This window comes from Ambystoma mexicanum, chromosome 4p (genome assembly GCF_040938575.1).
Source record: "Ambystoma mexicanum isolate Mex_15411 chromosome 4p, UKY_AmexF1_1, whole genome shotgun sequence".
Classification (NCBI taxonomy): domain Eukaryota; kingdom Metazoa; phylum Chordata; class Amphibia; order Caudata; family Ambystomatidae; genus Ambystoma; species Ambystoma mexicanum.
In genome coordinates this window covers 1083678926-1083691543 of record NC_090927.1, presented here as the reverse complement: position 1 = coordinate 1083691543, position 12618 = coordinate 1083678926, and the positions used below count along the sequence as shown (strand labels likewise).

The 12618-nt window shown below is 46.9% G+C and overlaps 1 protein-coding gene across 5 annotated transcripts in view; it reads right to left on the bottom strand.

Annotated features, from left to right (window-relative positions):
• The window catches only part of SASH1 (SAM and SH3 domain containing 1), a 673306-nt gene that overhangs the window by 21441 nt on the left and 639247 nt on the right, over positions 1-12618 (bottom strand). For all 5 annotated transcript variants that reach the window (XM_069606667.1, XM_069606665.1, XM_069606666.1 and 2 more), the window contains one exon: positions 9794-10785. In XM_069606667.1, coding sequence (XP_069462768.1) covers positions 9794-10785 — 992 coding nt within the window. The remainder of the gene's footprint in view (positions 1-9793; positions 10786-12618) is intronic.

The following is a 12618-nucleotide window of genomic DNA, read 5'->3' as shown; positions in this document are numbered from 1 at the left end:
CGAAATGGGACATGCGGCGCCACCCAGATGAGCACTCATCTAGCATAGGCAGAATATGTCGAGCCCGCCACTACCCCTTTCCATTTTTTCGCAACCGTTCCCAGCTTTTCCCGTGTCAGGTGAGTGTCCTGTAGCAGCGCAATATCTATCTGTTGTCTGCGCATGTACAACATAACCTTATTTCTTTTTAAATAACTATTGAGGCCCCTGACATTCCATATAATTATTTTAAGGTCCCCCATGGCTTATTAGATTTCCCGTCCTCCCCTCCCCCCATCAGTGCAGCCCAGTTCCCCTTCCCGTTTCTGCCTATGTAGGCTCCTCAATCTGTATAGGCTTGGTTCCCAATTAAAACTCCCCTTAACTACAAACACCCCAAACACCCCTTTCTGTCTCCCTCCCGCCTCCCTTCCCCTCCCCAACATTACCCCCCCCACACACACAACTGTTGCCCAGCTCCATCCCTGGCTCTCAGGCACCCCCGCATCTAGCTCTTTCTGGCAATAGCCTGTACTCTAAGCTCCGCAGGGTGAGATCGCCCTAATGGCTATCCTGCTATTACTACTACTACTCTAGGGGTAAGGTACCTGTGTCCTGCCGCTCCTGTTAACTTTAAAGCAACCACGCATCGCTATACATTTTGCTCATATATTCAATATTCTATATTCCAGTCCAACAAGCTCCAGCAAAGTCAAAGACGCCATATCCTAGTTACAACACTACTCCTCCATTCTCATCTATCAGTGTCTTAACCAAGTCTCTACTGGGATACCCTGCTATGTGATACCCCAATATACGTGAAACATCCCAATCACTTATCGTGCTATTCTTGGGCCCGTTCTGCATCTCGTTCCAGACAGCCCTGCAAGTCCAGCCATGTCGCCACTTCCTCCGGGGTGTCATAAAAGAACATTTTACTCTTATGCAGCACTTTCAGTCTGGCAGGGTACAAAAGCATATACTTGATGCCGGCCAAGCGCAGTCTCCTCTTTACAGCCACATAGCTATACCTCTGCCTCTGGACCAGCATGGTATAATCAGGATAAGCTGTTATAGTGGCCAAGGCTCTTTCGATCGTTCCTCCCTTTCGGAAATACTCCAAAATCTTCTCAAGATCTCTGTAATTCAGTATTTTGGCAATTATTGCGCGCAGAGGGGTTCCAGGCTTCGGTTTTCTCACAAGGGCTCTGTGCGCCCGCTCCACCGTGAATCCTTGCGAGAGTTTGTCGGCTCCTATTTCCTGCAGGATCAAGTTCTCAACATAGTCAGTAGGGTCTTGGCCCTCTTCTCCTTCCAGCAGTCCCACCACTCGGATGTTATTCCGTCTCGCCCTACCTTCTGCCTCCTCCGCACGATCCTCTAGTTTGGCCACTTGCTGCTTTAATATGTGGACCTCCTTTGTGTTGCTGGTGTCCGTGTTGGTTTTGACCGCACTCTCCAGACTGCTCGACCTGTCCGCCAGTGCCCTGACGTCTTGCCGCAGCAGGTTGACATCCATTCCCACTGCTTCTATTTTGGCATCTGAGGAGGTTCTCAGGTCCACCATTGCAATCCCCCATTAGTCTCTGAGCTCCATTATAGCCATAAGTATCTGTTGGTTTTCAGTCCCTGGGGGGCTTGTCGTGGGTGCATTTGCACCACTCTGTGCCGACGCTGCAGGAGACAGCTGTGTCTTAGCAAACGCTTCCATCGTGGGCCGTTTGCTTTTGCTCTTAACTATTCTCCCCGTCATCTTTCAGTCCCGGTCCGATGTCCAAGACTATTAGTTAGCGGCACGGCTATTCTGCTTCGCTATCCCGCCGCATCGCCTACGATCCACCTCCGGCTCAGATCAATGTCCTTGAAGTGCCCCGTATGGATACACCTGCGCGGAGCTATATCCACAGGTGGGTTGTGTCCTCCCACGTTTCCATTTGTCCTTTCTGTTTCTTGCAAATTGCTACTGGCCATGGTCAGGCCGCCCGCTTCTTGTGCTCCTTATACTCTGCGCACCAATGTCAATGTCCGCTGAGGCCTCTCCCGTGCCGCCCGCCACCCAGCACAATACAAAATATACTTCAAGTGGGTCGTGTCCTCCCACATGCCATCTTGGCTGTGGTGATCCACACCCCAATTACAAATGTCACTGTGCCCTGAGGGTTTCCGACGCATCCACCTCCAGCGCAGCTCGGGCCAGCAGGGCGTCAAATCAACACATGCGCTCAGTTACCAGCCGCCTCTGTTCATCAGTATGCTGGCCTTCATCCTCTGTCCAAGATGGACCCGCCTGTTACCCATTCCGGCCCCTAGAGTCTCGTCACCTTCGAGCATCCATGCCAGCTAGCAGCGCAACAGCACAAGGCCAGCCACCTCACTTAGGCCTCAGATGCCGGCAGCCCACAGTATTGAATCCGTCCGTGGGCCCCCTATGAAGAAGGGGCAGGCTCACTACACTCATCGGCTGCCAGTCTGTATGTTCCCTTTTTGGAGCACTGCTCCCGGATAAATTTATGGGCGGGCCATCTGTCCAAAATGCTGATCGTGCTCCGCTTGAACAGGAGGTATCAGCTGTAGCCCAGATGTCAAGCCCTCTTACGTGGGTCGCCCAGCCAACGTGCTAATCATGTCCTTCGGCACTCGCGTCAGCTTTCCTGCGGTCCCGCTGCTGCCCCGCCGACATTCCAGGCCCCCGCCACAGCCCCGAGAGGATCAGCAGGAGGCAGCTTCCCTCCAGCCGCCCACACCTCCGCCCACAATCCGAGGCTCCGGCCGAGTGCCCACAGGCAGCCGCGCAGACCCCAGGAGCCCAACAACCACGGCAGAGCGGCTCTGTTCGCCTGCAGCAGTCACCTCGCCTGCGTACGCTCCCCGGCACTGCAACAATGTCACACTGGGAAAGTGTTTAGACAATCTCTGCCTGTGCTGCTCGGCGCATCCTGCGGCAGCATCTGTGCTTTATTTGTTTCCGACTCTTTGCTGTTTTCGGTCCACCCAGGGGTCTCAAGCACCATCTCTTTGTTGTCGGCCATTTTGGCAACTTAGTATCAGCGCGTCCGTGAGCTGAACATTCTATTTTCTCCGGAGTGCTTCATGCAGGTCCCACGATATTCGGGCCAGCTACAGGGTGTATATTCAGACACCTTTGACTCCATTGCTGGTGCGCAGATTGCATTTTCAATGCGTAGATTCAGGATCACCATCGGATCTTCAAGAGCAGCACCAGGAAGCACGTCCTATACCATGGCTAGTTAGCCACGCCCCATCAGGTGATCATGCTTGATGGTTGGTGATGGCTTCTATGAAAGTGTCAACAAATGTTGTCTTATGTCAGTGGTCTGTAAACCAGTATAAATTTGAGGTTCGTTTTGGGGTTCACTGTCAAGTGAAAGACTAGGCATTTACAGTTTTTGATGTTTAGTGGTTCGTCTGTTTTTATTATCAGGAGTTCCTTGTATGCTATTGCAATTCGTCCTCTTTTTTTAATTCCAGTTTACCTGTGAGCACTTGAAGTTGTTGGGTAGGCCTCACAGTAGGTTATAGATCTCTGTGGCATGTTTCTTCATCTATCTCGCGTTGATTAAGTTGCAGTGCATTCTTTTTGGCACGGTTTAGTTTTTAATATCGGCTTTGTCTCACGATTGTCATGTTGGTCTGCTTCCATGTTACTCTCAGGGTGGGATGGTGGTTCAGTGCGATCTGTTTTATCTTCTAGTAGGTCTGCTAGATTACGTATTGCGTTCCTGATTCCTTCCGGTTTCTCTTCTCTATTTTGTTGTAGTTTATGGGGGTGTCCCCTCGTTTATTGTGATATATGGAGTGAGGGCGTCCATTTTGTTCTTAATCCTTCTGGGTGTTTGTTCTTTTTCTGTGTGGTTCAGGTACGTTACTGGTAGGTCTAGCATCATTTCTGGTATTGAAGTGTTCTAGTGGGTGGTCAGTTGTGAGGTAGGGTGTTAGGTATAGTGCCTTTTCTCTTCTCATGAAGTTTGTTCTGTTGACAAGCGTGTTCGTGGGGGGGGTGTTCTGCAGTCATAACTATGTCTAATGGATGGAAGACGTGGTGCGATTCCATTTGAAGAGGGGCGATCAGCAGACAGGAGTTGTGGGGGATTGGGGAGGACCCCACCCTAAAAGGAAACGGGTGGAGAGGGTGGGAACAAAAGACTGACCTTGCCGGGGGGGAGCCTTCACAGGCCTATTTCTTCAGATTTGGTCTTTTGTTCCTGGCATATAAAATCTCGATCCAAGAATATACACAATCATTTTTACCAATCAGCTAAATAGGATCATGAGATGCCTGCTTGGTCTGGACCAATCCAATAACCATAGGTGATTGATTGGATGGTTCTGGACAGGGCTGCATAAAGGTTTGCAAGACTGCATTCAGTCAGTGATGTTCAGCTGCATGCGGGGCCATAAACAAGTGTGTGGAGGCATTAATCAAGAGGTTTCACAGCATCAGCGACAAAATCGTGTTTAAGACCTGGTTTACTTTTTTTGTCGAATTCACAAAGCACCAAGTACAACTGACTGGACAAAAATATACCACTACAACACACAAATTACAGGTCATCTTAAGCACACATCTTTACTGCTCAGCAACAGGAACATAGGTCTATATTTTAGCTAGGTCTAGACAGAGTTACACTTGACTAACAATTATACTCTTAACACTTTAAAAGTGCATAATATATATATGCACAACTTATTAAAGGGCATCTTTAGATTCGTGCATATCTCCCAACCCAGTAAATCTGCAAAACTGGGGAAATATGGTGGATTTGTTTTTGTGGGGGAGAGCCAATTGAAGTCTATAGTAGGGGTGGGTGTGTAGCTTGCCTGGTTGGAGGAGTCCTGGACGGGTGACACTCACCAAATGGGAGTGAGTAAGGTGGATATGATGTTGGGCTCTGGAGCCTCTGCCGTTGTCTACAGTATTCATTTGGGTAATCTACCTGTGTGCATCGCAGACCTGTTTACCTCTATCCCTACCTAAATTTTTGTACCTTATCCATCATTAGGATAACAAATGCGTGATAAGAAACGTGGAAGTGAAAAGGGTTTAAGTATTTAGATTACACTGGTATTCTTTAAGAGTGATGCACCCTTATGTTTTCCCAATTATCAGCACCCCGGGGAGAGGCGCCGACAAATAAGGAGGCCGGGATTGTGGACTATGCCTGTGACCACCCGCATTGTCTAGTGGCCGCCTGCGCCTCTCCACATTCTACATTTGCTTTCGGTACCCTTTTGTCCTCCCTCTTATACAGATCCTCTCCTGCTCATCGCTACTTACCTGTGTGCAGCGTGTTATGTGTGACCTCCCGTGTGTATTGCCCCTTTAGGAATGTGTGCCCCTTGCACGTGTATTGCCCTTTTAAGATGGCCCATGACTATGTCATGGCCCAAGTTAATAAAAGAAGCCCTTGGGGGCATGTTCATCAGAAAGGCTGCAGACTCCCAAAGAGGAATAACTGAGTCTGTCTCTCATTTAGGCCTGCAGGCCCACCCTGTGAAAGCATGGGCCCGCAGGTCATAATGTTGTGGGGCCTTCGTGCCAGTAAGGTGGCAAGGGTCCGCATGGTCTGGGTATGGCCCACTCTGCCGCCACATAAGACCGGGTGTTCGCCGGCAACCCCATGAGGCACTCAGCCTCTACGGTGCTGATGTCTGTAGCACCAAACAGGCCGGCCTGATGCCAGTAGCCGGCCCCCATAACACTGCGCAGCTGCCTCCATATTCCCACTTTTTGCGGTAAAATAGTGGCACATGGGATGTTTAATCATAGCAGGAAAAGTTAGTAATATGAAAAAAATGAAAAAAAAGGCCACTGAGTACATTTAAAGTTCTTACAAAGAAAAAAACCGTTTTAGACCATAGGATGGCAGCATTGGTCATGTAAGGAACTGTGCTCTTGTGCAGTAGCCGTTTTAAAATAAGTGGGTTGGTAGCAAAACGCAATCCATAGCTCTTTAAGGAGCGATTTCAATTCGGAATCAGGGCACAACCAAAAGCTGTGGGATAAGTAGAAACTGTACTAGTAATCATTTGCATATCTACATCGTCTGCCTCATGGAGGGACATCCTTCAATTAAGGGCAGCATAAGACATACGTTTATACTAATGGCCCATTTGTTACTCGTCTTATAATGTACTTTTTTTGGTAACAAAATGTACATTTTAGAAAATGCTTTATGGAATAATGTAAGATGGAAATATCGTAGCGCTATACTGCGGGGCACGGAGTATTTTTGATTTCTTTCAGGGACTAGTTTACCAGACACACATCCAGAATGTTCCATTTAAACCCAGCGTCTGCATCATAGTTTTAAGTGGGAGTTTCTAAGTGGCAGTCTCCCAAAACCTCGATTGAGCCAGAGCTCTCGGACCCAACAATCACTTTTATTTGTTTTTTCTCTCCGTGCGCAGGATTTGATTGAACCCGCGCACTGCCAGCGTCTAGCCAGTGTATCGTTGCACTGTGCTATTACTTAGGTGGTGGATTTCGAATGTTTCATTCATAGACTGCTTGACGCAAAGCCCATAATGGGCTTCATGTGTCAAGCAGTCTATCATAAAAAAAAACAAAAGACATGGTGCACCTATGAAATAGCACAGTGTGCTGCACAACACTGGCTGGTCAGCAGCAGGGCCGGGTTGGAATTGCTAACACGGGACAATAAAAGCCATTTTACTGTCCCGTGCTGGGGTTTTCACACCCGAGCCCTGCTGAGGACAAGCCAGTGTCACATCACACTGTGCTATTTCGCGGGTGCAGGATTACATTGGTTTCATTAAATTGACTGCTGGACACAGTCTATTGAATGAAACAAAATGAACTGAGCATCAATAACCAGCACAGTGCAATTCGACACTGGCGTCACCCACAGGGCTTGGGTGACTCCCCAGCGCAAGACCCCAAAAAAGAAAAAGTAACTTGACAATGTTTCTTTTTTTTCATCGTGTGCTGGCAACACTTCAGGCCACGCCCACAATTTAGGCCACACATCATCGTTACAGCCCCCCTCCCTCGATTACTCACCCCACCTAAAGCACTCGGGATCGGCCCTGAAACATGAAATGAAGCACCTGCTAGAGGTCGATTCATAATCAAGCTCTACCAGTCCCACCACTCTACCAAGAACTGTTCTGGCAGAGCCGCTCTAGCTAGTATCTGTAGACAATGGACTTCCACCAACCAGACTCCAGAACACAAGGTCATCCCTTGCATTCATCTGGCAGACGAGCAACTCACGGCTCGCCTGCTCCTAGGAAAGCCCTGCTGTCCTTTCCCTCGTGTACTCGGCACAAAGAGGCGGAAGCAAAGACACAGAAAGCCCCAGGCCTGTGGTTACTACCCAAAAGGAAGAATCACCAGCAGAACAAGGAACATTAAAGCAATGCAGGACATCCGAGGAGTACATCTCATACCTAAACTGCCTCCACTAGTGACTGCCTAGCTCCTCAGCAACAGGGCTGGGCCTTCAGTGCACCATACCCCAGCTCCAGCCGCTCCGCTCCTCTTCAGCGCAGCAGCATCACCAGTGGCCCCACAGACTGTCACTACCAGAGCCACTGCTGCATCACCCAAACTCCTGCTGCTGACCTAGCACAAGTCCTAAGGTACCCCTGGGGTATAAACTGTCAAACTATGCAACAAATGCCTTTAATGGACAATGCTCGGTGAGAATACGTCAAAGTGCTTTCGGTGCCTGTATCCTGCAACAAAGTACTTACCTACTTTTTACAAGATATAGAGTATAGGTTCATATTATCTCTGCATGCCTTTATTCAAAGGGATAGTGCGTTACCCTGAATTCACGGCTTGCCTTCACACCACCTATGAGCCGAACGTGACTTCTTAAGCATGGATACCAGTAGGTGACTCAAGGATAACCTACCTGCCTAACGGTAGAAAGATGTCCTTATACCATGAGCACAGGGTTTAACATCCAAAGTTCTGGCAACTTTTTTTCAATCCACGTTGTCAAATTTGGCCGGGAGGATAGCTCGAGTAACACACTCCACTTGGGAACAAGATGATGCTGTGCTGCCTAGGTTCAATCCCGAATGTAGAGGAGCAGGTGGATGGATGCCTCTCCTCTAGTCCCTGCCGCCTCACCACCATCTTATTTGAGTAGCAGACGAACGAAGAGCTACAGTTGGGAACCCATGCACGAGTTTATACAACATGTCCATACCGTGTCGATTGTAAGAAAGACGATATGCACTCAGACAGCCATTCAGAAGATCCACTTCTGTTGAGACAGTGGAAGAATGCTACTGTCCACGACCAAGATGCCAGGATGCGATTATGAGTAATATGGATGAACTCTAAAACGAAGTCTTAAGATGACAGAATCGTGTCATAAAGGATATTATGAACCTATGCAGAAACAATATGAAAATACTTAAAATGGACAATGTAACTGAAGCACAAAGAGAAACATGTACCTAAAGACAAAGTAATCATGAATGTAAGAAGATGAAATAACGCGCTGAATCAATAACTGTAAATAGGCTGTAACGCAAGGTAGAAAAGAGACATAGAAGCTTGCTGAAAAGAGGTACACATACAAGGATCAAGACGGCTATTTCGAGAGATGGGTGCAAGACACAAAGGGAGTCGAAGGAATGGACCACATGTGCAAGACAGTTCTGCTAAGATTAGGAGAAACAAGGACATTCGCAAGTGGCAAGTACTGAACAGTCACGAGGGAAAACGCCTATGTGAGAGGGAGTGAGCAAGTCTCTAAAGGCCAGAGAGGGTAATGGCACCCCGTTTAATAAAATCAAACAGTCCTAAATAAGAGGTTGAAATGGACAAAATCATGGTCTTCTAACATGTGACTCAGAAGTCGAAAACATCTATTCATTAAAACCCAAATTGAGATACTGGTCTGTTCATACCCCCTCAATGTTGCAGAACAGTGAGCAAACTACAAGGTCAACTACAAACAGAAGGCCTTGTCCATGATGGACTAATTGGTTAAACAAGAAATGCATTGATCATCTCGAGAACCAGGTTTCACTTCTACTCACGTGCTGCTAAACAAGCTGAAAGTCCAAGGTTGGATGGGGATGCCAACCAATCATAAGACCTGCCACGCACTTTCACATACAATGTTGCAGTTACCAACCTGCAGCAGATTCTTTGCTGTAATCAGTATATTACGTATGTAGAAGTAGCTCGGGGCGTGTCCTACAGATAAGGGACAGCCAATGAAGTACTAACCCGTATACAGTAGATATGTTCCCCTTAACCAATCCCTCCCGTTAATAGGTTTTGTAAAATGCCACATAGATGCCACATAGGATGACGTCATAGATGATGTACAAAAACATATATGAACTCTGTATACACAAGAGGAAGTGTGATTATGCAAGCATCTATTTTGATAACTGTACAACTCCCTCTTCCTTTCAATGAGATTAAAGCAGTATTTTGCCATCTTTCTTTGGTCTGTCCGATGATTTGGTCCGAGATACTTATTGGTAATTCCATCTAGTGCATAGAGGACGCTTCAAAGTGCTACAGCACACCAGTCTGGCAATTAGATGCCGGAGGAGTCAGGTATTGAAGGGCAATAACCCCATATCTTTAAATATATTAATAAGCAAAAACATCTTCAGAAGTTCCCCAAAAAGGCTCCTGTGAAACATTGCAAAGAAACAAATGGTAGAAGGCATAAGCAGACTTCGAGCTCGTTTCACACAAGAGGAATTTTCTTTCTATGAAATAGCATGTAACTTAAAATCAAAATGATACCACAGAAAGTGAATATGTGAATTTTCAGGCAGTGAGATGTCATACCTTATCCGAGTACGGATCCTCTGTGAGGTCAATTCCTTCGTTGTGCAACTTTCTTTCTATCATGATTTCCTGGTCCATCTCCTTTGAACACAAGATCTTCCTTGCAGAAACCGGGCCGAGCTTTACTACATGCTGGGGGGCACCGTGGGTCTCTGGGATGTCCGACAGCCAAGGTGGCTGCGAGTTGGGAGAAGTACAGGGCTCCTGGTCTGAGCATGGGCTGTAGACCGGTGCAAAGCGGTAGTCTTTCGGGCTCATTGGACTATTCCTTTTAATGGGCAGGCCTGGAGCTTCCACGTTCGAAGGTATGTGAATTGAGAGATGATGCAGTCCGTTTGCAAGGAACTCGCGGCTTTTCTTAGCCGGCACTGGTGGGGGCTGGGAAGGATTTTTGGGTTGCATTTTGTCCTCCATCTTATGAATGCTTCTTGAATCCTGTTGTTTAATTCTGGGAGCATCCGGCAGTGTCCTCGCTGGAAGAGCCTGGGACTCGCAGTTATTTGTCAAGCACCGAGCATTAATCTCTGTCAAAAAACTGTCCTTAGCAGCGACATCAGATGGCTTGCCTGGCTCACAAATACCCTTTTCTTGCACGCAACCACTGATCAGGGCATGTGGACTGGCCTTTTCCAACCTCTTCTGGGGAAAGCTAAGCAGCTTCATTCCTAGGTCCTTCAAGTCTTTGCCAGATTCCCCTTGCAAGGCCCCCAGTGAGTGGGAACGATACAATTTACCCACGCTCTTGGTTCCACTAAGGGACTCACAGCTCCGACAGGTTGACATTGGCAGGCTTCTACGTTCCACGTTGTTCCACGGGCTGAATAAGACCGTGGGAGCCGGGCGGCTTTTTAACCGCTTTTCCTTTTCAGCTTGCTGCAATGCTTCTACAGACTTGGTCAGAGGCAAGGTTGGATAATTTGCTCGTTGAATTTGGTTAAAGTCTTGCTGCGTGCAGGATTTTGAAGGCAAGGTGCAGTTCTTAAGATTCTTGCCTAAATTAAAAGAAATAATTTTGCAAATTAACTACCAGATCACACTATACACTATACAAAAAATGCATGAAAGCCACGTTCACTATATTTATTCGGAATAAAAAACAGTAGGCAATGCACACACTCAAATTGCCTAATTCTAATTTGTACTCAGGGAAGGGCGATCAACTTGATGTCTGTTGATTTCTCAGGCGATCCCCAACCTTGATGAATTTATGGATGCTTTGTGTTAAAAGAAGCTGCACTTGCAAAGCTTTTAACAATTCACATCCTTAGTGAGCCTTCTGACTTATCTCAGAGCATTGGCAAAGTAGCAATCATGATTAAATGCATAAATGCATTTTTCCATACACAATTGCCAGTGGAATGGAACCAAAACACAAATATTTACCTTAATTTCGTTTTGCAGTCTTGACAAAAACATTTATTGTTAAAAACTTTTATTTTTATTTTTGTTGTTAAAAACTTATTCAATGTACCATACTCTTCAGCTGGTTATGGTAATACTATTAAAACAGTCATATATACCTTTTATGTTGTGCATATCGCGAACTGAATTGATGCGCATAGCTGATAATGCGTTATTACCCAGCTCAGCTGCACTGTATTTATTGACCTCAGAAGAATGAAGTGCCGGATCGGCCCTAATTCGATTTGACTCTGTGACCCCAGGGTGCACACTAATATTGGAAGTGAGTGCTTTAGTAGTTGTGCTATCTTAGTGGCGGACGACTGTGGTAAGGTCAATAGCTTAACCTTGTGAAAAGAGGGCATGGGGGACCCATCTCAGTCCGCGGTGGGAGGAATAACCAGGCGGAAGCTAGTGCCAATCTTACCCCAGAGGGGGGAGGTGGCAATTGGGAGGGCTCAAATCATGTAACACATCTTGTAGTGCCAGCCTGCGTACATACAGAGCCACCGGCAAACAGCCAATACCTTTCTCGCATGATACTGGCCAGGACGTTGCAGAAGAGCGCGGAGGGGGAATCATACAGGCGGTAACGTATTGGTTGTTGAGAGGAAGACGTACTGCAACCGAAGATTAGTAGTGGTGAAGTTAGGGGAGAGTAGTAGTGGTGTGTAGAGGGAGAAGTAGTAGTAAGGAGTAAGATCGGAGGATGGAGGTAGACCTTAGCGGGAGGAACATCAGAGAAGTAGTAGAGAGAGGGAAAGACAGTAAAAGAGAGCGATGGTAGACGGTGGGTGGAGTAGGAGGAAGGAGAATAGAAGGAGAAGAGGTTGAGTGGCAAGACAGGCTCAGTGAGAGAAATAACAGGGTGTGGAAGGAACAGGGAATCATTCCTGGGAAAGAAGTAATTCAACAGAGATTAGCGGCTCCTAAAATTAACAAGCATAGAACAACAGGAGAGAAACAGCCCACTATTATTTTTGAATAATGAATAGATGGGAAGCTAAAGAAGAGGGAACTAAATGAAAATGCTCATATGAGAGGAGGGTAGAGGCAAAAAGCCCGGATGAGCGGGAGGAAAGAAGTAAAATGAAAGTACTTGAATTGGACATTGGATGCCAATAAAACTAACAGGATTCTTGAAATGGATAACAGCCAGAATACTGCCTGGAAGACAGGATATGAATAGGCTACTCCGAAGACAGCGTTCCACTCTGGTTGCCAATTGATGTTACTAACTTCTGCTGAGTGTAATTAATAAGACAATCTAGGATAGTGCGTAGACACAATTCTTATTACTACTTCACAAGAACAAGGGCGGTGGATCTCCAGAGAAATGCGATTGAGTCTTAAGGGGTGCATCTCCATTTCAATGGAGGCAAATACGGGCATGGCGAAACTCTATGATCTTGCGCTCCTCAGCT